This window comes from Sylvia atricapilla, chromosome 1 (assembly GCF_009819655.1).
Source record: "Sylvia atricapilla isolate bSylAtr1 chromosome 1, bSylAtr1.pri, whole genome shotgun sequence".
Classification (NCBI taxonomy): Eukaryota; Metazoa; Chordata; class Aves; order Passeriformes; family Sylviidae; genus Sylvia; species Sylvia atricapilla.
Genome location: NC_089140.1, coordinates 47,338,193 through 47,365,913, shown reverse-complemented (window position 1 = coordinate 47,365,913; position 27,721 = coordinate 47,338,193). Strand labels below are relative to the sequence as shown.

Below are 27,721 nucleotides of genomic sequence, written 5' to 3'. Positions count from 1 at the left end.
TACAGGAGGGATTATGTCACTGGCTGGGTCCAGTACATGGGAAGGTTCTCTTGATGTTACTCTGCAAATGGATTTTACAAAACTTAAAGCTTTGCTTGAAATCAGATAGTAGGAACTCTTTTTGAGATATAGAACAGCTAAACCTACCTGAAGCTATTTGAATCCAGTCTGGCCTCTTCACAAAGGATCTGCTCCAAACATGAAAAAACTACATAACCATTGTTGCAAACTATTTCACAGCAGAGTCTTAAAAGAGCAGAGGAACATGGAAGGGGAAGAAGGCAGCACCCAGCAGTGCCAGCCAGGAGAGCCATAAGCACAGGCTTCCTGCTAAGCTTGCATCCCATGCCTCTGCTGGCTGCAGAAGCCCATGTCTTCACCACTCACAGCTTGTGCCCAGGAGCCACCACACATGTCATCTTTTCTAACTTATCACCTGTTGCTCTTTATGCCTTTGCCTTTATGAGAAGAACTTCTTCTTGGGCAATGAACAAACACAGATTTGTTCCTACAAGGGATAATCCAATTAGCCTAAATAAAAATGTTCCCTTGACTATCATCCAGTTCTGTTCTTAACACCTTCCTGTGGACTTATTTCATAATCAAAAATTTAATGATTTTTAACACTCACTCGGGAGTTTAAGAAGACAGCCTACCACACATCCGCTGCTGAAATCTGCTCTTGCACTGTCCGTGATATGTTATTCTGCTGCCATGTCTCAGTCACAAAAAAAAACCAAACCATTTCTCTTCTTCATATTTGATGAGCTGCTGCACACAGACAATCTGGCCTCCCACTACAAAATTCAGTGCTAGCTACATCCAAGTCTTCACATTATCAAGTGGAATTTTGGGATACATGTACAGAATAGAATCCTTCCTTAAACACCATGTGGAGTCCAGCTTTTCTTCAGCCTATAAATTAGTATGTCAAATGCATATAGGACATTACAAAAAAAGCAGCCAGGAATTTACTTTTTATTTTAAATGAACAAAATAAATCTCTATACATAGTTTGGAAATATTTAAAGACATCAGAAAAGAAAATGAGATTTAAAACAAGTACAAAAGAGGCAGGATGGAAACAGTGTAAGGTAACAGAATTTAGTGTTTCGAGTGTGAATATATAAGAGCAATAGCAATCTTAAGTTTTCCACTACTGCACTCCTGGTGAAGTAAGGAGCTGGTATTTCAATACGCTCAGTGAAAAGCTGTGAAAACTGCAAGTTTTAACTGAGAAATGTTGCCATTTTCATGATGAGCCTGAAGTACTGTTTTTATATGCATTTGTGGACATTTCTATCATGGGGAGGAAGACCCATTCTTTCAGCCAGCAGAGTATTAGTTGGTACATAGCAGCTTTGTAAAGTCCTACTATTAAACAAAATCAAATAATGGGCACTTTTACAACCTATTAACCTATTCCTGGTCCTCAAATGGAGAATTCTAGCTTGTAAAAACCACAAGTTCCAGGAAATACTGATGTATGCAACCCTAAACCTAAATTTTTCCATTTGATTATTTTTTATATAATAGTCCTAACAAAAATATTCAAGACCATCCATTTCTATCAAAGTGCAATATACTTCTTACGTAATTCCACAACTGCAAATCATATAGTGTACATGCCATGCACCTATCCATACTAGTTTGCATGAGAAATTACAAAAGTAATTACAAAAGTAATCTTGTGCATGTCTTTTGTTCTGACCACAAGGATGCTGTACAAGCAGAATTACCTATACTCCATGTTGTAGAATAAAATTGACTAGTTCCTTCTATGCCTGATCACTACAAAAGAACCCCAACAAATGCTACAACAGTGAATCTTGTGCTTCAGCAGCATCCTTGTTAAGAGTATTTTGAACTATGGTTTCTTTCAGGGAGCTGAGTTATCCAGAAAGCTTGTCTTTCAGTAGCTAGTGCCTCCCTTCCTGCCCTGAAGTGTGATTTCCTGCAATAATTTAGCTGTTTATGAAAGAGAATGCACCTAGCTAGAAGACTTCCAAAACAGGAGTTATATAAATATTTAGCACATTTAGAAACAGCTAATTGCTTCCTACCATACTCAAAACTAGGAAGTAAAAAGGTTTTAAAATTTTTTAAGTGAAATAAAAATACTGCATAACATAGTCTGGTATAATGTTAAATACTCTTTCAAACTTAAAGCATAAGTGACCAAGAGGACTTCTCACACTTTCATTTAAATTATTTTCTTTTGTAGTTCCCTTCCCGAGTTTAAAGCTTTCCAGCAGGTTTGTAGCAGGCATCAGGCTGCCACATGCGAAGATCAACAAGAACTTGGTTGAGCTTTTGCATCCAGAGGTTACGCTCCTCTTTAGTATCAGCAGAGAGCCAGTTCCTAGAAGGCAAGGAACCCCATGGATTACTCTCCACCTCCAGTTAGTTATTGTGACAAATATCAAGCTGATAAACCACAGAAGCCCAAATAGCACGGTTAAAAATTAGGTCAAACATTCCACAATCCTGCTACCAAGCCACCTGGCAACTTTCCACTTCTAGAAAGCAGTTAGGACTAAAAGTAAACAAAACAGTTCAAGTGCCACTCAAAATCTTAGCACTTAAATGAGCTTTGAATCCTTATGACAAAGCTGTAAAGCTCCTACATTACTAGAACTATTACATGAGGTAAAACACCCTCCCATAACTTCCATGATTTTATGCACTCACTTTGTAACACAGAGCGTGTCTCTGCATTGGCTGACAAGAGTCTCCCGGTCATCTTCTCTCTGAGGTCGGACAGTTATTAGTTCAAAAGTGTTGGGACGGGCACAGAACTCCCTGTTGGCAGGTTCAATCTGATGATTAGTGCAGTTAGCCAGGTTTATCCGGCCCAAAGGATGCTGGAAGTGAAATCAGTTCATCAGTCAAGAACACTGCTATCAAGAGTAATTCTGAACAACATATGCTTTGACAACTTTGACAACATTAAGTAAACACACCTTCCCTCAGTCAGTTACCACATACAAAAAGATGATGTATGTGCAGCTGTAAAAAAGAGATTTAAAAAACTATTCCACAAATCAAAGCAATCATGGCCTAATACTGATATATATGAGCTACAGCTATATCTGCACAATGGAACAGATATAGTAGGGGTGAGGGGATGCATTTAATAAGTGTTATATTTCTATAGATCACCAAAATACAGCTGACTCTCAGAGTAATAATGAAACAACTCTATAAGATTTTCCAGAACAGAATCAGGAAAACAAACCAAAGCTTTTTCCTTGCAGACAAAAAGAAAATAGGAACTTTCCTCTTGCTTAACTAATTTATTTTTTTTCCCCCACTATCTTGTCTTGCAGTAGGCAGAGATTTTTCCCTCTCTCCTGGCAAGGAAAGAAAGGACACTGATATATTTTGGCAGTGTCAACTATCAGCATATGGTCTTTCTCTGTTAGCAGGGAAGAAACTAAACTCAGGCATCTGGATTGGCATAGAAGTCCCAAAAGGACCACAGTTTGCCATGGAGTTTGGGAAAGAAAATGTTCTACCAATAAACAAGTGTTTAATGGTAAATAACTTCAGTGAGTCAGAAAAACCCTGTTGAAAGCGGTCTTTAAAAGAAGCTGGAAACATTTTAGTACACTTTAGGAACACACTAAAGAGACAAGAATGTTCACCTTCAGTGACAGATGAACCTCTGATCTGTCTCATTAGCTGAACAAGAACTTAGGTTTCTGTGAGAATCATTTAAGAAGCACAAGTTCCAGCTACAATGTGAAGCTGCAAGACGACAAGGACTTCAAACGAAATAAATAATTACAGCTATGCTTCTGCAGTGTACAAGAATTGCCCACTCTAATTTTTCACCATATTAAGTGTTAGTCATCACTTTGTCTAAAACTTAAGGCAACTAGATATAGTCTGCTTATTAAGCCCTACAAGTCAAATCAATTTCAATTAAATAAATAGTGATTTGATGAGCACAATGGAAGGCCTTAAAACTAAAGGGGAAATTAAATATGGATCTTCCATCAGTTTTCCCCCTTTCCTACTAGACAAGGTGGTCAGTTTCTATGTTTGCCCTGATTTAGACCAGCTTTATGAAGACAAGTCTCCACCATTCCCCAAGGAAGCTTTAGGAGTTTGAATCCCATGCTTTACCAGTCTAAAGCCTAAACATTACTGTCCTTAAAAATTAATAGATATTTATGTAGGGTACTAGAGAGCTTTAGACTACACTTTACAAAACAGCATTACCTTTCGTTTCTCATCATCTGGGTATGTCCAGTAGGAGATACAATTTCCAGACAGCACACACCAGCGCCTATGCCATGCTCCAAATCCACTGACATCTTCAAACATAGTCTTAAAAACAAAAAAATTAAATGAGGTAACTTTGTACCTTGAACTTGGTCTGTTGACCAATTTTTCTTGACTATTTTTCTACCAGAATGGTTCTGCAAACACAACCCTTCATAGGGGTAAATGAAAGAGAAGAAAAAAGAAATTATACCGAGAGAGGCTTCTACCAGGACAGTATATTTATTTTCCAGATGGCATAGAAAATTAGCTCACACTATCATTTTCAAGTTTGCAGCCTTTTAGTAAAAGGCACCTATCATTACTGTTTAAAATTACCAGATTTTCATGTTGACAGTGACAGGTATTTCAATTATTTTAAAGTTAAAAAAGGTTTTTTTTATGGTATATACAGTAGGAATGGTTCTCAAAACATGTTCAAAACCCAATTTATTATTATTAGATATTTGAGCATTTTTGACTTACGAATCAGGATTAAAAAACATGTGGCTATTCAAGAGGCCACACTCAAGAGAGTCCATTCAGTTCAAAGGAAATTAGAAATTGATTTTTAAATATCTGTGTTGGCAGTTCTTCTATTGGATGCTGGATTTTGTCAATTTCAAGCCCCATTTCCTTAGTACACTGGAATGGACAGTTTAGTATCTGACTTCTGTTCCTGATATCTCTTTGAACGTCTACAGAACTTTTTTTCCAATTATGTGTGCAATTGTGATTCCCACTCTTCACAATTCAGATTATAACTTTTAAAGGTGCAGGGAGTTTCCAAACTCTTACACTGAACAAATTCAGTATGCATGTACACCATCCTTCAGGTTTTATATACTGTATAGTAGAAGCAAATATGGACTTTCTCAAATTAGAACAGCAAGTACCATAAGTATATGAAATGTTTGCATCTAATGAAATCTGTTCAACTTCAATTAAGTAAAGGGAAAGGAGACCAAAAACAGTGTTTGTAACGAGTCTAAAGAAATCGTGATTTCTGGAAACACCAAAATAACAGCAAATATTAATGTTTCTTTTTCATAGCACATTTACTGCCATCTTGTGGACATTTCAGCAGTTCCAGCTCTTAGGCACAAGTATCAGCTGCATTTTCTAGGTCCAGTTTTAGACAGAACTGCACAAGATATTTCTCAAAAAAAATTGTTGCACTTCTTTGTCATTTTGAAAGGCTGTGACCACAGTGAAAAAAACCCAATATTTTGTTTTTATTATTTTATTAAAAAAGTCCTGTAAAATATTCTGCCAAAGAAATTAAAATCTCATCTAACATCACAGATTTTAGTAAGAGAAGGTTAATTGAAATGCAAAATAACAAATTAACACGTGTTTAGAAGAGAGATACAAAAACTCTTAAAAGGTAGAAAGGTCTTAACTTAGACATGTTTAGAAGATAAACTAAGAAACATTTGTGGTCTGGGTCAGAGATGACCAAAAAAAAAAACCAAACCCAAAAACAAAAACCACAAACAAACAAACAAGCCAGTTTTAAGCTTCAAACACAGGAGTGACATCAAAAAAACACCTACATTTCATAGGACCTGTAATTCCCAAGGCAGAGGTTTGAAGTGAAGACAATAAATTCCTTACCAAGAACCCCTTCTCCTCCACCAAAGAGTCCACTTGGCATTTCAACTTCAGATATATATGACCTTCCAAAGGAGACAAAAAGGGAACCTGCAAAACGTGAAACAATCATTTAATTTGGATGAAATAATTTGAAATTAATAACCTCTCAACTAAGTCTTACCAGCTCAAGCAAGCTACCTGCACCAAGATGTTAGCACTGTCTTTTCCTTAGGATCTTCAGCCGGAAAGCAGCAATCAGTCAAGACTCAAGCAAGACAGTAATAATCACTTTTGGTTTTAAGTTCATTTAGAAGCTTTCCAAGAATTATTTATTAGTTTGCTCAGGACATTATATATAAACATGCACTCCTGCTATAAAAATCAGGCACTCCAAGCATGATTAGAAACAACAGAAGGCACCAGTCCACCCATTTCAAGCTTCTGCCTCAGTTTGACATCAAGTTGTTTAGAAAATATCAAAGTGAGCTTAAACAGGAATGGTACTTGGATACCACAAGCAGTTTTGGCAGATACTAATGTAGTAGTGCCTACTCAGATAAATCTTTGTCTAAAAAGAACTAGAAAGGGGAAAAGTAATGAAAACTGTTCTCAACTGGCACTCAAGGTGTTAACGACATCTGTTAAGTCATTTATCAGAAAAGGTTCCCGGTCCTATCTTCTGCCACTGGGGAAAAAAATAACTTCATTACTGTACCAGAGGTCAGCTGAACAGTTATTTGACAGTCAAGAGTTTTGAGGAAGTGCATGCAACAATGGTCTGCCTTTGAGCTTCCCCCAATCCCTCCACACCTAATGTTTCAGTACCTTGACTACTCCCATGAAATCATAATGAAATCCCTTGTTTTTGCCTCCTCACAAGAAAACCGATGCAAACTGCTACTTCAACAAGCGAATGATCTACACAGTATTCTACATACTGTATTTTATTGCTAATCTGAGTAAATCTAGAAAATCCAGGAAGGTTGATGCTGTTACTCAAATAAAAAAACAAAAACAAAACAACCCCGTTTGCCAGGGAATAGGCATAGGCATGTGTACAATGTAACAAAATAGCTTTCAGAACTATGGAATCAATGTCAACCAAATGGAACTAAATTTTGCTAGTAGTTAAGATGATCAGGAATAACCCTCACTAATTAGAAGTGCTCATCTGTGGGCCTCAGTGAGTCCTGCAGAACACCAAAATAGGTGTTGCAGTTAGAAATCAATCACCTTTAATTGCAGACATCCTGCAGCTTCCTCCCAGACATAAGACATGCACAAGCAGGTAATCAAATAACTTCTATATGTTAGATCTACTCAACTAACACAGCATGCATGGCTTGCTCCTGTACTCAACAGGAATAGTACAACACAGAAAAATTCCAAGCATTAGGTAGGAGTCTGCATGACCACTTGAGCAGAAAAAAATAGTAAAACACCTCCATGTAACAAAAATTTAAAATCCAGGACCGATGCAACTTGTCAGCAAAGACAACTATAACCCTACAGGCTACACCAGGGAATAATGGCATATAACCCTAAGAAAGCAAAGTAAAACCCATTTCTGAATGAGGGCCTCAGGGAGTGGCCACTTTGAGTGGCCATTCCCCACTCAAAGTTTATGGGTTTTGCATCCCCTTTAAGCTTTACATCAGAAGAGAAGAATCCAATTTACGTTTACCAGTGAAGAAGTGTGTGACAGGCAAAGCAAAGAGGTTGCATAACAAACACAACACAGTTTTGCAGAGCCTACAACGTCATTACTAATTAATAATGCAGTTCTTGAACCACCCTCCTGTATGCATAATGAGGAAATATGGAGTTCTACTTAAAGTCTCTCTTTCTAAAGGGTTAAAGGTGATGGAAAGAAAGCATTTGACAAATACTCAGCTAGATGGAAAGAAAATTAAAGCCCATCACTAGGCTATCTTGCATTCTGGTATCTGCTATAGGAACATAGCTTGCTGTCATAGAAGATTATCTGTAAAGGGTCTAAGATAACTCAAGAATTTAAATAAATGGTTTCTTAGAAGACTTTTAATAAAAAAAGGAGATGCTCGGTACTAAAATTATCACTCCTTTAATTTTGAGAGAACATGAAAATTCATCTGAAACACTTTCTTCTGCAGGACTCAAACTATTAACTAGATAAAACTATTTTCATAGGTTAAAGACAAATTATTTCTGTTAAAGATATCAATTCACATAATTTCTAAAGCAAAAAACATATACACCAACCAAAATACTTTAAATTCGCATTTGTGTACAAATAAGGACCTCAATTTTTTTTACATGCTTAGTATTTTCAAAACTTTTTGCTTAAAAAAATAAATGTCTTGATATGTCTTGTCAGAACAAGGTTAGAATAAGAAGCAAGATTATTTAGGTCCTGAGAGATTTTAATTTTCTTCAGCAGCAAGTTGAGTTAAAACCATTATTTAGGCTGACGGACCTTTTTTTCAGGTTCTTATCAGCACAGCAGCTGATTCTATGTTCTGTGTAGCTCATGAAGAAGCTGGCTCAATTTTCCTGACTAGAAATCTTTAAGAAACACATTGATTTGTCCTGAAGCAAGAAACACCCTCCTCTAATGATCTAGGAACACAAGAGAAACATGCTAGTTAAGGAAAAACCCTAGGCAACCTAAACAACTAGCAGCATGCTTATTATTATGAAAGACAAGGGGTAGAATTCTGCAAGTCTTAGAGGCTTCTAACATCTTGTGTTTAGTTAGTAAATCTTTGTAAGCTCTTTCTTTCTCAGAGGATTTAAAAAAAGCTGCAAAAATGCCAGACAGAAATGAGCAACATGCACTAGGGAAGCAGTTTCCTATTTGAAGTTATGAACTAAAGGATCATAGCAACCTTGTCCTGGAACAAATAGCCAAACAGTTCTCTTTCCTTCCCTTCAAAATTTATCTAGGGAAAAAAGAAACATGCTCAATGCAATTAGTGTAAAGTTACGGTCTAGAAGGAAAAAAGGGCAAACTTACATATGAATATATTTTGGTCCTTTATACCTTGGATTTTAACAGTACATATGTAAGAGAGGAACAACACTCAAAAAAACCCACTGTGGCATCTGTTCCATATTAGAAATGCATGAAACAAGTTAAAAAGCAGCTGCTTGGTACATCCATAGGCCAAGTCAAAACTGAAATTTTACTGAGGTAGTAATTTAACCAAAAAAACCAAATGAGTCATGAATAAGAATTCCCCTTTTTGCCAGATAACTGTAAGACTGTATCTGCAAAAAATAAACCAAGTGATAGTTTCCCCGGAATTCTTTTTGAACATTGTGCTTTTGCTATATTTCACTAGTCCAGTCCAGTGTCCTGTCATACAATGGAAACCAACAAAGTCCAAACTTAAACTGCTGAATATAATCCAAAAGATGCTTCCATTAAGTCCAAGAACAAAGGGTTTCCAATAAGGAAGCTATACACAGATTTCTACATATAGCTCTGGTTAAGAGGAACATTTATGCTGAAGAACCAAAGATGCTATTTCTGAAATTCACATAGTCAGTAACAACAGTGCAATTTAACCATTAAGTTCTGCCAGCTGTTTTAAAAAAGGAATTTGCTTCTATCTAAAAAAAATGTAAAACTTCTAAAATGCAAGTTGGGATTATTGGAATATTTTGTTTTACGGCTTATGCACAAACACAACCAGTTCTTGTTTTCTCATCTCTCACCAGAAGCTGTAATTGCAATAAAATTATCATCACAATAAGACTTGATTAGCCAAAACAAAGAATTATTCTTATGCTGCTGTTTGGGCAGCTAAAGTTGTGATTTAGTACTACCATAAACTGTAGTAACATTTGAATTAATTTAAACTAGCTTAGAATAGCTGCTGGCATAAACATCTATTAAAATAGGTTTTAGGTATTAGATATTACAAGGTTAGAGACCACAATGAGTGTAAGAATCTGTTTTTCAAACTTCTCATAACAAAAGCCAATAAACATTCTGTTTAGACAAAGCACTAATGGCATAAAACTCAATAACAGCTCTCAAAAAAATTAAGATAATTTGCTTCAACAGATTTAATTGGGATATGAAAGGAAAACCTCATACTCCTAAATATATTCAAATGGCAATTTTTAGGTCATTAAGTGCAGAAAAATTCAAATACTTCATTATCATTAAAACACGCTTCTTTAGTGCATTTAAAAATGCCTTTAGTGATAACTGCAAGACTAGGAGCAACAATATGAAGACCACGTACAGAGATGCCAACAGCACACATCAATTTTTTGTCAGCAAAAGAAAATCAGTAATTATAATCCTTCATTATTTTTCCATAACCATACCTTATACTGAGCTACAGAAATGAAGGAGCATCTAGTACAGTAACGCAAGTCCCCCTGTTTATCTAAAAATTACATTTAATTCATATGAAATTGTATGTAAGTAACAATAACGCAAAAATTTTTAATGTCTATATAATTAACATCTCTATAAACCAATATGTATGTTTCATTTCTAGGATGGTACTTCCACCTGAAAAGTAAACCCAGACTCACTCATTTTTCTAGGAGTACACAATGACCTTTGGATTAGTAACCAGTAATTTCCATTACCTTGTCCAGTGCAAATTTGTTATTTCCTACAGAAGACAGTGATAACTTGTGGGATCCAACAAGGATGAAATTCGTACTGCGTATGGCATTTGGGCCACCGGGACTGGCCATGGCTGTGGAGAAGAGTTAAAGTGAAGTCATAACAAAACACACCAAAGAGTTAAAGTGAAGTCATAGCAAAATACACAACCATGATGCTGCAAGGCTTACAAAAAAGTACTTTATTTGCACTACAGTATGCATGCCCTACTCAGAACTCCAGAAGTGCTCTTTACAATGCAGCCCAGTAGCACATTCAGAGAGAACCTTGGTACACACCAATCCTCCCCAGTAGAATTTTTCTTTCAGAAACAAGCTTTGAAGACATCCACAAAGGAAAAAAAAAAAAAGCATTTTAAGTCTGTGGGGGATGGAGAGCATGCTGGGGCTCACTACAAAGCACACATGCCCTGCAGTAGGAAAGTGACTTTTCAATATCTTAACCTGTTCTCAAGTAACACAATGCAACCTTCCAGAATTTGTAAGCCTTTCCTTTGCACTTCCATCAAGAGAAACACACGCTGTAGTGCAGGTTCTGGAGACTTACTAGTTGCAGCAGCATGATACACATTCCAGATTTAGTTCATAAGCTCCTTATTGCTGCAATTTCTGGTAAGGCTAGCTCAAGTATCTCATACTTTATTCAGAGAAGTGTGTAACATTTTTATATACTCAAAAAAACACTTAGAGATGCTGTTTTTCCCTGTCAAAAGTCAAAAATACATAAACAAGTTTATACATGTTTTTTATATATAAATATATACATAAAACACTACACACAAGCAATATTTCAGAATCTGTTCATATTTTCAAATCATTCTGTATAGCTTTGTTGATAACAGACTCTAGTTCTCTACTATAAAAAACATTAAAATAGTTTGATTTCATACTTTCAGGAAAAAAAATTTAAACCATGCATATCTGATACCAAGTTTTAATTTTGATTTTGTAAAGATATCTTCTGTTAAACACAATAATAGCTCTGATAAAAGCACAGAGCTTGTATCTGGGCTAGAAAATTTAGTGTTTATTACACGCAAATTGTCATCTGTTACAAGTATCATTTATTGATATAGTAGTTTTGACAACAAGTGTAGATTATTCATCCTGGCATAAGATGTTTAGACTCTACTTACCTGGAGTAAGAAGGTTGCTTTTCTAGAAAGAGAGAGAAATAAAAGCTTAGTCAGAAAAGTACTTCTGACAGTTTCTATAGAAGACAGAGCCAAGGGAAAAAGAAATTAGATTTGAAGTACCTTTAAAAACCCAATCAAACAGGAGGAAAAAAACAAACAAACAAACAAAAACCCAAAACCAAAAACAAAACAAACAAACAAAACAAACCAAAAAAACACAAAAAAACACCACCACACCCCACAAACAAACAAAGAAACGAAAATAGAGTCTAAATAAATATGTAGTAACTGCATATTTCCATTATTACATATGTAACAGATGTCTTTCTTGAGCTGATGACCGAAAAATTTGGCAGAAAACTGGACAATTTATAGAGCCTTACTTAAGAGAAAGAGAAAACCTGTTACGGGCACAGCCTTTATCTGTGTCAGAACACGGCCTTTGGAAGGATTCACAATCAGATCTTGTTACAATACTAACTTCATACTTACCGAGGTAATAGATGTTAATAATCTCTTTGGAGTAATAACCTACAGAAGAAGACAAGATAAATGCATTTGCTACTGAATTTGTCCACCACATTTGCATGAAAACTAGACAGTGAAACTACTGAAGGCCTATCTCAAATTTTGAATGCGTACTTATTACTATGAATAAGTCTTGGGTCTTGACCGGACATAATATATCTCAGTGGAAGAAGTGCTCCATATCAAAAATAATTACTGCAGAAAAGTTAAAGCATGCATTAGCTTGCAATGATTAGCATATTAGCATAATCTCAGTAGGCCTTTTACCTATGTAATGGGATTTCAGAGTTACATTTGCTTAACTAAAGGTAAGAGTTAACAATAAAAGTATGGATATATACTTTTATGGATATATACAGTTCAATATACTGCTGTTATACATCATTATTTTCAAATTGACATCTCAAAGTTTAAATGAGATGGTATATAAAACACAAACTGAAATTATGTACTCTTATCGAGGCTGAAAGAAGTCTAAGAAGCTTGCCAAGAAGGAGATATAGGATACCACTGGAAAACCTATAACCTCATATCAGCAACTTATCTACAGTAGCACGAAATCATTCAGTTTCAACTAAAAATTCCTTTAAACTACAGCACAGGGGTGAAGTAAACCCTGAGAGTTAGACTTTTATTAGAGAATAAGTGGAAGCTTTATTCTGTGCCAAATCAAAAAATAAAGACATTTCCTACTGCTGCTTGCAGACACAGGACTTAAGTGCTCAGTCCAATGGTTTTGAAAGACACTCAAGTTTCTTGTTTTTACAAGTGACATATCTTCTTCAAGGAGGAAATGAGACCTCATTTCTCCCACTGAAGCCATTTATTAAGAAGCCATTAATTCCCTGTGTGCTCTATTATAATGAAAAGAAGAAAAATACACACCACCACCACCACACCCCACCCCCAAAAAACAAACCACTACAAAAAAACCCAAACCACCTCCAGGAAGGCTTACATGTCCTTAAGGTTTAGGTTTACATGTCCTTAATAAAGCACAATCACTTGATATGCACACCCTTATTAAAACAATGTTTGCTTCAAAAAGTAAGCATCCAGTGCTTATACTTAATACTAGGCAGAAAGAGGAGTTTTTAGTTGGTCAAGACAACTCAAACTCCAGAGTAGGGCATATTGACTGGCAAAGTTTAACTGAAGTGGAGAAGGGCAATAAATCCCTATCAGAGGCCTCACACCCAATAAATAAAAGTCAACAAAGCATAGGATTTTGCCGAACTAGTAAGACTTCTTCCCTTACCAATATATTTCAGACTCAACCAAGTGCTGCAGGTCCAATCTACTAATTACTGTAGGTCTCCATAATCCATCTGTCACGGCAGATGTTCCAAGAAGGGAGTAAAAGCAAGCAACAGATTGCCTAAGACTATCAGTCAGTTTTCCTAGTTCACCTTCTGTTGAAACATTACATGCTGATTTTCAGGTTTCATTTACCTTAGATTTATTTGTCTTTTTCCTTTTATCGGTGCTTGTAGCTTCTTTTCTCTGCACCTGTAAGGCAAGAAGGTATTGAGAAAGTATAGCACATCATTCTCCCTCACACCTCCTCTTGACAGGAACTGATACATACCCAACTGTAAACTTCTATATTTATTTCAAAGTCATTTGACACATCATGCCTAAAAGGGAAGAAGAAAAAACAAGTCAAACATACTGAAGCAAAAAAGCTTTTGTTTTGGTTTGTGGGGGTTTTTCTTGATTGTTTTGGTTGCTTTTGCTGGGTTTTAAGTTACTCTTCACTTTTCCCTCTTTTGCTCCTTATAACCATCCAAGGAGCAACAATATTTTAGTGTGTTACTATTTAAGATTTTTTTTCCAGAACTCAAAGAAAAGGGGAGGGGAGGACAAGGGGCAGATAACATGCATCTACTTTTTCTCAGATTGCACCTTCCAGTCACAGACTGGGTTGTTTGAGTAAATAGCTTCAAGTCAAAATTCTAGTACAACTGAACTTTAAAAACAGAGTTTATTTATTTTGAAGACTTACTAACAAATAGCCATTTGAACTCACAATACCTTTTTAGCTGACATGTGAGAGCTGAAGTAACAGTTGTAAGAGCACTACTTTTCCAGATACCAAAACCAAGTAGCTATATAAAATGTTAGTTGCTGCAAAAGAGAAAAGCACATCTCAAGCACAGCAATCCATCTGTCACTGCAGGTGTTTTAGAAAAGAACAAAAGGCAGAAAATGCAAGAAATCAAGTAGTTGATGAATGGCTGAATAGTAAGTCTAGATTTCTTTTCTAAGAGAAGTGCCTTCCAGCTATTTTTTGAAGAAGGAAATAGCTATACCACAAAATCTCTCCATACTTTTTTGCAGATTATGACATTCTTATAACTAAGACTTTAAATGTTTTTATGCATTATGCTCCATCATCAGAGTCAAAACTGGTTCAAAACAAAGAGTTTCTTAATACTTACATAGTGAATGTTGTAGTAAAAGTAAGAGCATCTCCATTCAGGGAAGTGGCAGTACTTGCTAATGGAGTTGCAACCATGTTTTCTCCTCCAGATTTCAGTATTATTACATAGTAGTAATTTCCTGCTTCTGTAAGTACACAGCAGATGGTTTGGTTAGCCAGAGTATCTAAAAAGAATCCCCCAAGTACTGCATTACTACTAACCACATTTCTGTTTCACACTACTTAATCTACTTAAAAATATTTAGTTACTGGTTGAGGCTTGCTTATAAACCTAATCTTACAACAATTTTATTTTCTGCATGCTGTGTCTACTAGTAAAATTGTCTCTACAGGATTCACAGCAACTGCTTTACTGCCTGGGGCATCTTAGGCCAGACCTACACTAAACAGTGCGTGAAAGGGGAGAGAAAGAACTTTCAGTCAGATCAGCAGATAGCCTTCGTTCTTTATACTCCTTAGGTCTGCCAGCTTAAACACATATCAGCTTTCACTGAAACACTGAGAAATTAATCAGAAGTAGATAAACTGAATACAATAGCTATATTTCATTTTCCCTAATAGCTAATATTTCATTATCTCAGATTTCTGACATAATCAACGCAGAAGACAAAAAAGAACCAAAGCCCAAGAAGAATGAAGCAGAAATATATGTTTGGAGAATGAGGAAGGAGGAAAAAAAAAATAAAGCTTTTGTTTGCTAGCTTTACCTGGCCTTTGAGCTGTACCACATACAAAGTCTGCTTTTAGAGGTAGACGCATTTCTGAAATGGAAACAGATCCCCTGGAGGGAGCAAATTCAGCAGATGTAGAAGCAGCTTTATTTCTTTTATTATGTGGTCCCTCACTCTTCAGTTTATTCAGTTCTTCCAATAAAGCAGTTCTCTTCTCAGCTGCATGAACAAATTAATTATAGTTCTACAGAAGATGTAGTGAACAATTTATTTCTGCCATAAGTACATAAAATGCAACTTGCACGTTAATCATTTTACAGTGCAGTAGGACTATAACGGTTAAGATAACCCTAAATATGTCCTCTTGCCTATAAAAAGAGCTGACATGGAACAGATACTATCCTATTTTTTTTCCAGGTGAAGGACTATTAATAAATAGCTACAGTGTAACACTAAAAATGCATGGGGAAGCAATTATGAACCATCTAAATGTTCATTACAAAGAACTGAACTTGAATATAAAAACCTACTTGCAAAGAGAAGAAGTCTCTCTGCTTCTGCTTCTTCTTGTGACCCTTTTCCATGTTCCTCATCAAAACAGCAGTTCAGCGCTTGACTGGCTTGATAAATCACTGTCTGTTGCATGTTGATCTCATTGTTCAGCTCCTAGAGTAGTACCAGAATATTACCTTTTGAAAGTAGGTAGTTACAAATTCTGGCTAATTCAAAGGCAGTGCTAAGACACAGATTCTCTGTCTCCTCAAAATAATAGCTTGTTTTGTATTATAGATACAACATGATACAACTTAATCTATAACATGATCCTTTTAAGAGATGCATTAGTTGTTCAAATTATGCATCATCATTCCCTATCATTAAGATATTTATGCTAAATAACCTAATTCTGCAGTTTTAAGCAGTATGTTAATATCCTGGACATTCACTGGGGCAATTAAACTTGGAAACAGTAGATTAGAAAAAGGATTTCAAGAAGCATATTAGGTACCTGCATTTTCTTTTTGATGTTGACGTGATCAGATGGGCCATTTCTTCTCATTTCTAGTTTGGAAGCAACATCCTCTTTGCGAACAATTATTTGTTTTATTGAAGGACGCTCAGTTTCCTTAAATCTTTGGGATCTGTATGCATCGACACTTTTAAAAAAAAGAAACCCACAAAATGTTTCACTTGGTGTGCCAAGCTCTTTTTAATATATACACATATATGTATGATATATTGAAGTTTTCCAACTCGCCTAAATAGCTTTAAAGAAAGCATTCTATCAGCTGATTTTAAGTTTAAGTTTAAGATTGACCACACAATCTTTGATAAAGGCTGAGATCTTGTAAAAAAAGCTTAATTTGTAGTTTGAGCAGTATGCATCATTAGAAGAGTTAAAAAAGCCACTGTTTCAACTCATACACTTACAGAATCAGGGTGGGGGGTTGTGTTTATTACCTGTAAGGAAGGTTGCGATCTTCCAACATAGAGCCAATGCTGTCTCCAGATTCTGCCCTGGGAACTCTAGTCCTTTGGTACTTTTCAGACTTCAGACTCACATCACTGATACTGCTACCTTCCCCAGTTGACTTAGAAGGAGAACCAAACGCCTGAGGAACAGAAAACATTATATTACAGATATCTGTTCCTATAATAAAAATAATCTGTTTTCTCTCTCCTTTACATATTTTATATATAAACAGTAAATTTGCTTAATACTATTTAACAGATGATATATTAAAAATATGGACATAAAGCAAGTTATTTATTTAAGGACACTAACAGATTATTGAGCTCAATGAGATGCCACCTTTCATTTCCAAATCAGTACAGTTACATAATTACTTCTCTTTGGATTTTTCATCAGCAGTCACTCCACTGAATGCATGTATACTACTGCAAGTCCAATACTAGCAACAGACTAAGACTACTTACTTAGCAGAGCATCCAATATGCTACACTATTTTCAGAGAAATATAAGTTATTTTCAGAGAAATATAACTTTGCCTCATTATGCTTTTACTAGCAAAATATCATTTGTAACTTCTATTTTTGCCCAGATATCCTAATATTACAAAATATCACAGCTCACAAGCCAGTTGGGCATCTCTGTGTGGTGAACAAGCCCTTCCCTAACCGCTCTGAATTCTCACCTCTGAACCAACTGATTCCACTAGAGGGGTTAACAGAGACATTGATGAAATGTTCAGTGACTCTTCCTGCTCATCCTCATCGCTTTCACCTTCCAGACTCATGCTCATTTCTTTCTTCAGCTTTTCTATGTCTGGACCATTCTCTTGAAGAATTTCAAAAATCTCATTTATCACTTTTGAGCTATTCATCTCGTCATCCACACGCATTTTGCCTTCATTTACTTCATCTGAAGGGTGACATTTTTAAATATATTAGTAGCACAAAGACTCTCATCAAACAGAGAAGCAAACTCAAAAGCACTTCTTACAGTTGGGCATATAGAACCTAGAAGTACACTTCCATGGCTGTTTTAATATACTGTTTTTACATATTCAGCATAAACAATGCAGAAAGGGAATGAAAAGACATATTTTAGACAAGTTCCAACCTTTTAGTTCAAATACATCTGACACTTAACCGCAAGTGCAACAGTAGAGCAGTCATTTCTGCTCTTTCCCAATGAACTTTTACGAGCTTTTTAATATTCCTTGAAAACTTGAACGTCAAGAGAGAAGGGTTATGTACGATAAAAGAAGTTTCCTAATTTGTTTCATGTAACAAATTTCCTGATTTGTTTTATATCACTACAAAACACATGAGGATCAGCAAATGGATGGTGAATTCATTGTTCAGATTTGAAGGATATTAACACTGTCCTCAACAAGTGGCAATAGAGAGCTGTCATTAATATATGTCTACTCAATACAAACCTTTTGGTTTCTCATCAAGTTGTTCAAGTTTTGAGACAGACATCACTTTGACAGGGCTCTTTGACTCAGGAATCTTCAGAGGACCAGGTTTATCAGCCTCTTCACATTTAGAAGTATCTAAGGGGTTTATAAAGAAAAGTATTATGTCTAGCCTTTATTTTACTTATTGAATTTTAGAAGTTTTACTAACACAATGACCACTAGATTAAATATTCTAGTGAGCGACACATCAGAAAAAAAAATTAGAATACCCTTCACAACCCATACATCCAGACTTCTACCTTATAATCAAGAAAGCTGACATCACAAGAAAATGCTGAAACCATAGTGGAGAGCAGACAGCAAAAAGGGAAAATAAAAAAAAAAAAAAACACACCACACAAAAAAATCCACTACACAGAAACCACTGCACGCAAACTCCATTTTTATAGAAGGATATTTGATAGATCTTAGAAGTAAATAGGCTACAAAGATGGTTAATTAAGTTCACACTTTTTTCACAGGGAGCTGAAGATTCTTCCATTGTGTAAGCACCAGAAAGGATGTCAGGAGCACCTCACAATTCTTTTCATGCGTCCTACCAGAAAAATTAATATCATACAGGGACACTGACAAGGGAAGAGTTCCCTCCCATTAGATTCTGGTGGAAATTTGGATACTTATGTACAGGATAGACTAAATATTCACTTCCTTGCACTTAACCTCCATAGTGTGAAACATAGGTATACCCACTGAAAACCAAAAAGACAGTCTTGCCTTGCCAGCTTTTCAAGTGGTACAGGGGTGCAGAATACTACTATCATACGGGATTTACCTAAGATACTCAGTAACCAAAGGAGAGGTCCAGTTCCACACATCAGTGTTACTGGCCTCTTTCCCTGCTCATGAATATCAAGTGCAGTGCTCCTGTCCAGCACTAGTCACAGGCAAACTGTGACAGGTCTCACCCGAAGACTCCGCACTGGGAGACTTTGCTGGCCTGTCACCTGCCGATGTGTCTTCTGAGGATCCAAGAGCAGAGGCATCTGAGCTGGAAGGATGTTTTGGACTAGCCTGAGATTGGCTTTCCTGCCAAGAATAAAAACAGAACACATTCAGGAGGTAGGGTTCAAAGTGACTAAAAAACTACCAGAAACACATTTTAACATCTGCTAGGAAAAAGAGGTTGCCTATCCAGTATCCCGTTTATTTATCTAATATATTTAACTGTAGTAGTAAATATTAAATGCTTGTGTGAGGAGTTCTTTGGCAGTTATAGAACATAAAACCCCCCACACTAAACATCAAAAAGTAAATAAATCAATTGGCTCAAAGCAGTATCACTTGTCTTAGTTGATTCTACAAGAGGGAACAAAACTAATAATTTGTTAATAATGATACAAATCACTCAACAACTGGTCTTGTGCTGCCCAGGCACACCCAAAGCATACGTTTTTATCCCTCATACACACTTCCATGTCTAACTCTGTATTCAGAATATGTTAAAGCAATTCAGAGTATCATATTTTGATTGATGAGGTAACACATTACCATTTTAGCTTCTGGAAGCTTCCTCTTTGAACTGTCACTTTTCTCCGCACTCCACAGATTGCCCCTATCAAATCGGCCACGAAGGCATGCAAGTTCTCGCTCACGTTCCTAAACAAACAAAGGGAAATGGGAGAAAAGCTGACAGCTTTAAGATGTCACAACATTTTAGATTCTTCAGGTAGGTGCAGAACAGTAATAACCTTCCCCAAATTTATAAGCTAGCTATGAATGTAACAATCATACCTGTTTAAGCTGAAGTGCTAAACTGGCAGTAGAGGAATTTTCATTTTGTTTGAGAAGCCTCTCTTGGATTGTCCTTGTGTTCGGGGTGACAATGGGTGTTCTGCACCCTGGAGTATTCGTAGCAGGGCTGCGTGCACTACGCTCTTGACAGCGCTCCCCAAAGCGTTCCAGGAAGGGCTTAATTCCTGATCCCCCTACAAGAACAATTGTTTTGTCTTGAAAGAAACTCTCAAAACTAAAGAAAGCACTCTGTATCTTGATGAAGGTTCCCAGTGAAGCAATTAAGCTGTCTCCTTTACAGCCCTTACTCCATTATACTTTATACAAACTGAACCTGAAATGCAAATCATAGCAGTGATATTAATAAAACAGTAAATCAAAGCAAGTTGATGTCTCTCTCTTACTACAGTCCACCTGCAATACACCAGTTATTTAAACTGGTTTGTCTTTTCCAAATTTCCACTACAACAATATAAGCCCCACTTATATCTTTAACAGAAATAATCATTCTAGTACATGATGAGGATATGTTGTTTGGCATCCACCCTGATTGACTGAGTTTATCCTTTACTGTCAGCATATCTAAAACTTGCTATTTCTGGCCATCATTTTTAAGAGTTCAAGCTGCTAGTCCAGGTTTCTGATATAATAAGCAGTTGAATTTAAAACTGAGGATGTTCACTTGTTTTGACATCAACGCTATCACTGAAAATAAAGACACTACAAAGTTAGAGCACCTATGTGGCACCAAGCTTTGATTTCTTCTAAATATGCAGGCTCTTAACATTATGTCAAATGGATACATATAGTATCCAATAATCTGAAATAAACTTTGAATAATCTCAATTAACATGTTAGGCTGCTTTTGCTCTTAAGAGTTACTAAAACCATATTCAAGAAAACATTCCTTGCAAAATACAGAAGCCATACAACTTACAGTAATTATCACAGAACTCATCAGCATTTTACTCAAGTTACAGCTGGAAATAGGCATTATCTGATATTGTACCTTAAATTCTTAACTAATATGTTGTTTTCAACACAGCACATATAGGCCTAATTTGAATAAATATTTACTGAAGCCAAATAACAGCCTACCTGGTGTTGTCGGTTTACCCTTAGGTTCAAGTTGCACATGTGTTCCTTTGACTGGCTCTGCTTTGGACTGAACTGGTTGAGGCAAAGCTGACTTTGCTGTTTGTGTATGCTCTTCAGTTTTCCAAGGACTGCAGGGATTCTCTGTTGGTCGTTGTCGTACTTCAGATTCTTTAGAACAGGGAGCAATGACTCTTGAAGATTGTGTTGAAAAATTGTTTGGATCCTTAAAAAAGTAAAAAGAAAAAAAGATGAAACTTATGTTCTTATTTTCTCAAGAGCAAAAAGAATGAAAGCACTCTGCACAGCATACTATCACCGAATACACTTGTTTCTTCAACAAAAGAAAAAGCCAAGAACAAGTGTTAAAGCTTTTAATAAGACTTTTTTTTTAATTCAGTATTCAAATTGTTTCAGCATTTGATTCCAGGTGCTCTTGGCAGCTATTTCAGGTATTGTCTGGTACTACTTATTTCATCATTTTGATTGATTTTTCATACAGCAATAATATTTACAATTTCAATCAACTCATGAAGTTACAGAGGAAAACCCAGAATCTCTATAACAAGCCCTCCTTCTGATGGTCAAGAGCAGCATTCAACCAAATTGACATCAACAAAACACATAAGTACTCTCATCTTTAAGTCTCAATAAAAGGACTTCTAAGCTGTTTAAAATCTGCTATTAAAAAAGAGCATGTGGGATTGCAATAAAACCAAAATTGTAAATAGACTGACTGCTCACACCAAATCTTTAAATTCAGATTGAACAGTTATGTGCTAACATTTGTCCACCCCAATACAATACTCAAATCAATTTTTAATCAGCAACTAAATCAGACACTCACCGCTCTCTTTGAGTTTGCTGGTTTATTAATAGAAGCCTCAACAAGCCTTTGAGAACAGGATGCTGCTTCCTGCTTTACACTGCTACTATTGATTCTAGCAGATGCTCCACTTGTAGTGGACAATTTGGATAAACAAGTAGTGCCAGGCTGTTCTTGTGCATTGTTTTGCTTTGCAGATGGATGACTTAGGTCATCTTCCCAGGAACCAATTGTAGCAGCAAGGTTAGCTAAACGGCCTCTTCTCCCAATAGGGGTTTCACTTGCCAGGGCATTAGATGTCTGCTTAGGTGGAGAAACAGACAGATCTTTTGACTGGAGAGGAGACAGAGGAACACATTCAGAGGGATCTGGAAAAAAAGAAAACACATTTATTTTGCTAATAAAATATATTGAGATGTAGTTGCATCTTTTGCATTATACTATATATTGAGTTTATCAACAATTAGATGTTCCTGCCATCAACAGAATCAAACTACTAGCCTGGGAAGCAGTGAGACTAAGCATATTAAGCATTTTTTAATCAAGCAGTTTACTAATTTTATGTCAGTGTAGTAAGGAGCAAGCCATTAGACAAGTAGAGAAAAAAAATTGTAAAATTAAGCTGTAGACAACAGCTTCAATATTTTAGGCTGCCCTAGTACTGTCTTAGAATTCTTTAAGAAAGCATTAACTTTCCCCCACACAAAATTATCTTCTTCTAGCCAACATAATCAATGCAAATACTGAGAGACACCAATGGTGCTTAGCAAGTGAAACATACCCTCACTATCCCAGCAGCGCCGCTGTTCTGCCAACCTCTGCATACGTGTTTTGACTGAAAGGGCTGCAGGAGTTTCTGACTTGGTGTTTGGTTTTACTTGCTCAGGAGGCTGAACCAATGAAGAGCTGTTAGAAGAAGTTTTGTGTGATTCTGAAGTCATGTGAGGAGAATCATGGCTTGTGGAACTTGAAGGAACTGGCTGTACGTTCTCCAAACTAGAAGTCTCTATATCATTAGGGCAGGGCCTTTTTGATGGTGATGGCTTTGTATCTGGTTTTACTGGATAGGTAAATAGAGTATTCAAGCAAATTAGTAATTGAACAATCTAAAATATTTTCAGACATCCTAATATCCAACTTAAACACAAAATTACAATGCAAATAAAGTTATCGTTTATGAATACCCTGATATGCTTCCCCAAAAACATGCCCCTCCCAAATCCATCAAGCACAAGGCACTCTTTGGCATTACGCCATTATTTCTAAATAGCTTACTAATGACCTGGCACATCTGCTCTCAGGTCCAGTTAAACAGGAGCTAGCCCTAGTGGCCAGGCAGCTGCATCCATCACTCCTTAGTACAATATCAGAATTTTCACTTTCCCTCTGGAAAAAAGATAGGACAGGTATCAAAACAATCCTTATTAAACATTACAAAATACCTTCATCACTGGGAAGAGATGCTTGGTTACCAGTTTCTGCCAAAGGCTCTCTGGCCCTCTTGGTCTGCATTGTGGGTCTCATCCCCGCCTTGGGCCGCTCTGCCATTTTCCTCTGAAGGTTTTCTCGCCTGGCACGGGTTCTTTCAAGGAGTTTCTGAGTGGCCAATAAGTCATGTGTTACCAGACATTGCAGTGTGTTATGGGTAACAGCCCAGAGTAAAAGACGTTGGAATTTTGTCTAGCATATATAGCCAGTATATTTCAGTCATTAAATCAACTATTGCCTCCAACTAGCTTGGCTCTGAAAGAAAATGAGGCTAAAGGGACACAAGCAATAGCAAAATTAAAGAAGAGGGGCTCCTACAGACCCCAAAGTTATCAGAAACATTTGAAAGTAATTTTTTTATTTTTGGTATCTTGAATCACCACATGACAGTCTTGATCTGTCAAGTCTTGCTAGCAGAGTTTTCTGACACATTGCTAAAGCATCTGGTCAAGTCACCTGACTGGCACTAACCTTCTAACAAAACAAACAACATTGAAGCGATCGTCAAGAGTTCATAAAAAAGTTAAACAAATAAAAGCATAGCTGTCAAGATTAAAAAGAAAAAATGTTATTACACCTAAATCAAAAGGTGAATTTCTTTGTCTCAAGCTTAAACTTTAAGAATAGACTGATATTGTACCTAGATGTATTATGGTAAATAGCCTGTTTATTAAGATATCTCTATACAGAAAAACATATAAAGAGATACCTATTAAGCTACATAACATTCTTTTTCATTCCCTACCCACTGGAAACTTGAGTACCCTGATTATATTCCATACAAAATAGCTGTTTTAGTAAATGTTCCACACTAGTACAAAGCGATTCCTTACAGTACTCAAGTTTAAAATAGGTTGTGGTTTGTTTGTTTTAAAAATAGCATTTGTAAGTCATTATCACACAGCTTGATCACATCTAAAGGATACTTAATGACTCTTTTGATCTAGATTTTAAGGCTGAGACAAAAAATTGTGCAATTGAACTAACAGCCTTTAAAGGGAAGCATATAAACTGCACTTGTTTGGTGGCACATAAATTATTGTGAGAACTGTGCCAGCCATTATCTGTCCTGTTGCACAGCAATTAAATACACATTTCACATTTTTAACTGTCTAAGGCTGAAGTCTTAAACAACGGTCCATTGTAGGGCAACACAGGACAAATACAATGTCAATCTCAACAGTTTTTTTGTGAAAGCAAATCTCAGCTTTGCTAACTTTCACAGAAGAGGACAAATTCGGGAAAAACCCAAAAACAAAATGCATGAAATGCCACAAATGCCTTCAATGCAGGTTCCATGCTAGTTATGTCCACAAGTCAACTTCCCTTATTTTCAAAACGCAGAGCTGCAATAGAGCATGTAATATCTATATTAAAAAAACCCTAAAGGTGATTTAAAATAACAGTCCTCCTCACAAAAAGTTGAATATGTCCTACAATAATACTCCTACAGTTCTATTCAAATAGAGGCACATTCCTTCCTGTTTTTTAGTCGAGCAGAAAAGAGTTTCAGTTGTTACAACTGAGATGTCACTTCCCAAGAATGCACGCCTCTGTTGCTCAGCTCCAGCTCCTATTGGCTTCTTGCATCTCAAATTTTTCCATTCAACTGCCATAATTCCAACAGTGCTGTTACACATGATGAGTAAGCCACACTCCACAGCTTGAGGCTTACTTTCCAAGTTCATCAACAGGGTATTTTCTACAAGCACATTCTCCAACTGTTCTGAAAGCAAAGTTTCAGGGTATCATAGAAATCAAAAATCCTAGAATAACCCAAGCTGGAAGGGACCCACTAGAAGTCCAACTCTTGACCCTGCACAGAACAGCTCCAAGAATCACATTATGTCCCTGAGACTATTACCTATTTTACTACATCAAGGAATCTGAGGACTACTAAATCAAAGTCGGAGGACCAATGTGTTACAAAAGCACTTTCTAAAAATCAGAAAAAAACCCTTTGCACTTCAATGTCAACGGTCAACCCCAGTTTTTCAAAAGTATGTTTTAACATACATATTAGAGAAAATACTCAGGCTCCTATATATGATTACAAGAATTTGCTCTAACTACCCTGCTTTACTAGCAGAATAGAGCAAAGAGAGCAATTGAAGGAAGTTAAACTTCAAACCTCAGATTTGCAAATTTTTCCCGAACAACCACATCCCTAATTTCTCTTTGCTCCTTCTCCATGCTAGGAAACCATACTTGCCTCTACGAATGGTAAAAACTACTTCAAAGTACAAAATATCCTAGACTATTTCTAACACTCTATACTAACAAACACAAACCCTTTTGTTCAAAAAAGGTGAGTTACAAAATCAGCTGTCAACAGTCACAAATAACGTGTTCATTGCGATTCTGAAAAAGTACCCACTGCACCATCTTCTCTGTGAGATCTGTATCAATAATTTGGTTGAGATTCAGGTTATTAGCTTTTCCTGGCAAGATTAACCAAAATATACATTATTACAGAACTTATTTGAAAGCATTCAAAATTTGAAATTTGAATTTTACAGCCAGATTTATTTGAGCTTAAATTCATTGACAAAGAGACCAAAAGTGCTTCTGCAAAGTGATCAGCATAAACTGAACTAATAGCATGCTTTGGCCAATTAAGGCCTGAATTACATTGTTTTTATAATCAACACTTACAATGCCACACCAGGTCACTGTAAGTAACAGAGCATGGTAATTTGTAGATATTCTCTGAAAACAGCAAAACTAAGGGAAGGTTATATCAAAAGAAAAAAAAAAAAAAAAGGCAACACAAACCACAGAATATAAATACTCAAAAATAGGTGGTAAAATGCTTTCTTTTCACAGAACTTTGGGAAAAGTTACTAAACTTCAATACTAGGACACTAACACTGGTCAGAACTTTACACAACAGTGGAATGTCCCCCACAGCAGAAATATTCTTGATAAGGTGGCTTTTTCTGCACTCTGCGATACAGGCTAACACTTGAAAAAAGTTTACTCTGGGGAGCGGCCTCAAAGTTGGTCATTTTCAAAGCATTTCAAAGCCAGCTATGTACAAGAAGGGCGTGTACAGGTTGGACTATCTCCCAACATGAAAACCATTTTAAACTGGAGTCTGCAGTCCAGACCTGAAGTTTACTGAAGACGAGTTGGATCATGTCTCTCACTACCAATTAAGGAACGAGGCTTTAGATGTTTACACTTAGCAAGACTTTACATGGGGATAGGGCAGAACTGCCTTGGCATAACACATTTAGCAAATCTGTTCAGATCAATCCTGACGTTGATTTCTTTAAAATCAGACCTGTGTAGTCACTTTTTCTGGGCACTCAAGTTACTTAAAGCATGTCAGTTTGATAAACTGTTTATAAGGGGAGAAGAGAGTATTTCATCAGTGTATCTGATTTAAATTTTTTTTAAGTGGTTCAGGTTTTATTTATGCAGGCTGAGGATTGAAGGCCCTTTTTACTACAACATTTCTCAAAGCAGTGACAAGACAGCTTTAAAACTTCACACCTCTGACATAAAATCATACGACCATACCAGTCCAGCATACGACCAAAACCTTCATGCAGATTCAAGGCGGTCAATTCCTCATTTTACCTGTGTAAATCTTAGGCTCACACACAGAGCCAATTCAGCCTAAAAACTAACATCCCTTTTTTTCCTTTAAAGGAAAAAAAAAAAAAAAAAAAAAAAAGGAACTGTGCCTGCCAGAAAAGTGACCAACCACAGGTGGCAATAGTGCCAAATAGGACGCATTTTTTATCAGATGGTGTCCACTTTGGACAGACTTAGGATCCGACCTCGAGGTATGGCAGGCACAGAGTGTCAACAGCGCTCCCGTCTGCTCCCGGGATCTTTCGCTGGAAATCTTATCTGCCAGACGCGTATGAAAGGCAAACACCCGGCTTGGGAAAGGGCCTCTCCTCCGCAAACCCTTGCTCCAATCGCCCGCGCTCTCCGTCCCCTCCCGGCAGGACGCGGCGCTGCCCGGGCGGCCCCAGGAGCGGCGGCACCGGCAGGAGCAAGGCGGGGCGGGGCAGCGAGGCTCAGCCGGCTGCAGATAAAGAGGGTCGCTGCGAGTCCGCAAATCCCACCGCGAGCGGGGCGGAGGGTGGCTGACAGGACTCAGCCAGGAGCAACCATCCCGCCCTGAGAGCGCGGCGCAAGGAGCAGCTCCCTTCCCTTCGGGCCCCAGCCGGCCCAAGTCCCCGCGGTTCCCGACACTGACAACCCGCCGCCTCCCGCTAACCGATGCTGCGCCCCCTCCCTAACTGACGACCCCGGGGAGGCGGGCCAGGCCGTGCCCTCACCTCGGTGAACGGGTCCATGGCTGTGCCGCCGCTGCCCGCGCAGGCTCCGCTCCGCCAGCACCGCTC

General features: G+C 37.1%; 1 protein-coding gene across 2 annotated transcripts; it reads right to left on the bottom strand.

Moving 5' to 3' along the window:
* Window positions 1–965: 965 nt before the first annotated feature.
* Window positions 966–27,721, bottom strand: ANLN (anillin, actin binding protein). Of its 2 annotated transcripts, XM_066321917.1 has the most exons (24): window positions 27,656–27,721; window positions 23,312–23,465; window positions 22,651–22,929; window positions 21,891–22,237; window positions 21,047–21,269; window positions 19,949–20,142; window positions 19,706–19,813; window positions 19,123–19,243; window positions 18,176–18,292; window positions 17,426–17,652; window positions 16,731–16,882; window positions 16,279–16,426; window positions 15,803–15,938; window positions 15,309–15,491; window positions 14,600–14,726; window positions 13,747–13,795; window positions 13,611–13,667; window positions 12,123–12,161; window positions 11,631–11,652; window positions 10,456–10,568; window positions 5,887–5,973; window positions 4,228–4,335; window positions 2,692–2,864; window positions 966–2,362 (listed from the first exon to the last, which is right to left on the bottom strand). In XM_066321917.1, exons 1-24 carry the CDS (start codon window positions 27,671–27,673, stop codon window positions 2,239–2,241), a joined length of 3,306 nt encoding a protein of 1,101 aa, XP_066178014.1. In that variant the 5' UTR covers window positions 27,674–27,721; the 3' UTR covers window positions 966–2,238. The 2 variants fall into 2 exon arrangements, with proteins under 2 accessions (XP_066178014.1, XP_066178023.1); XM_066321926.1 differs by lacking the exon at window positions 19,706–19,813.

What these genes read in the sequence shown, in the direction of transcription:
- ANLN (XM_066321917.1), bottom strand. An exon ending in CAGCAAACTCAAAGAGAGCG is followed by an intron (nt 21,270 to 21,890) that starts GTGAGTGTCTGA and finishes TACTTTTTTAAG; the next exon opens with GATCCAAACAATTTTTCAAC. An exon ending in AAAAGACAAATAAATCTAAG is followed by an intron (nt 12,162 to 13,610) that starts GTAAATGAAACC and finishes CTTCTTCTGTAG; the next exon opens with GTTATTACTCCAAAGAGATT.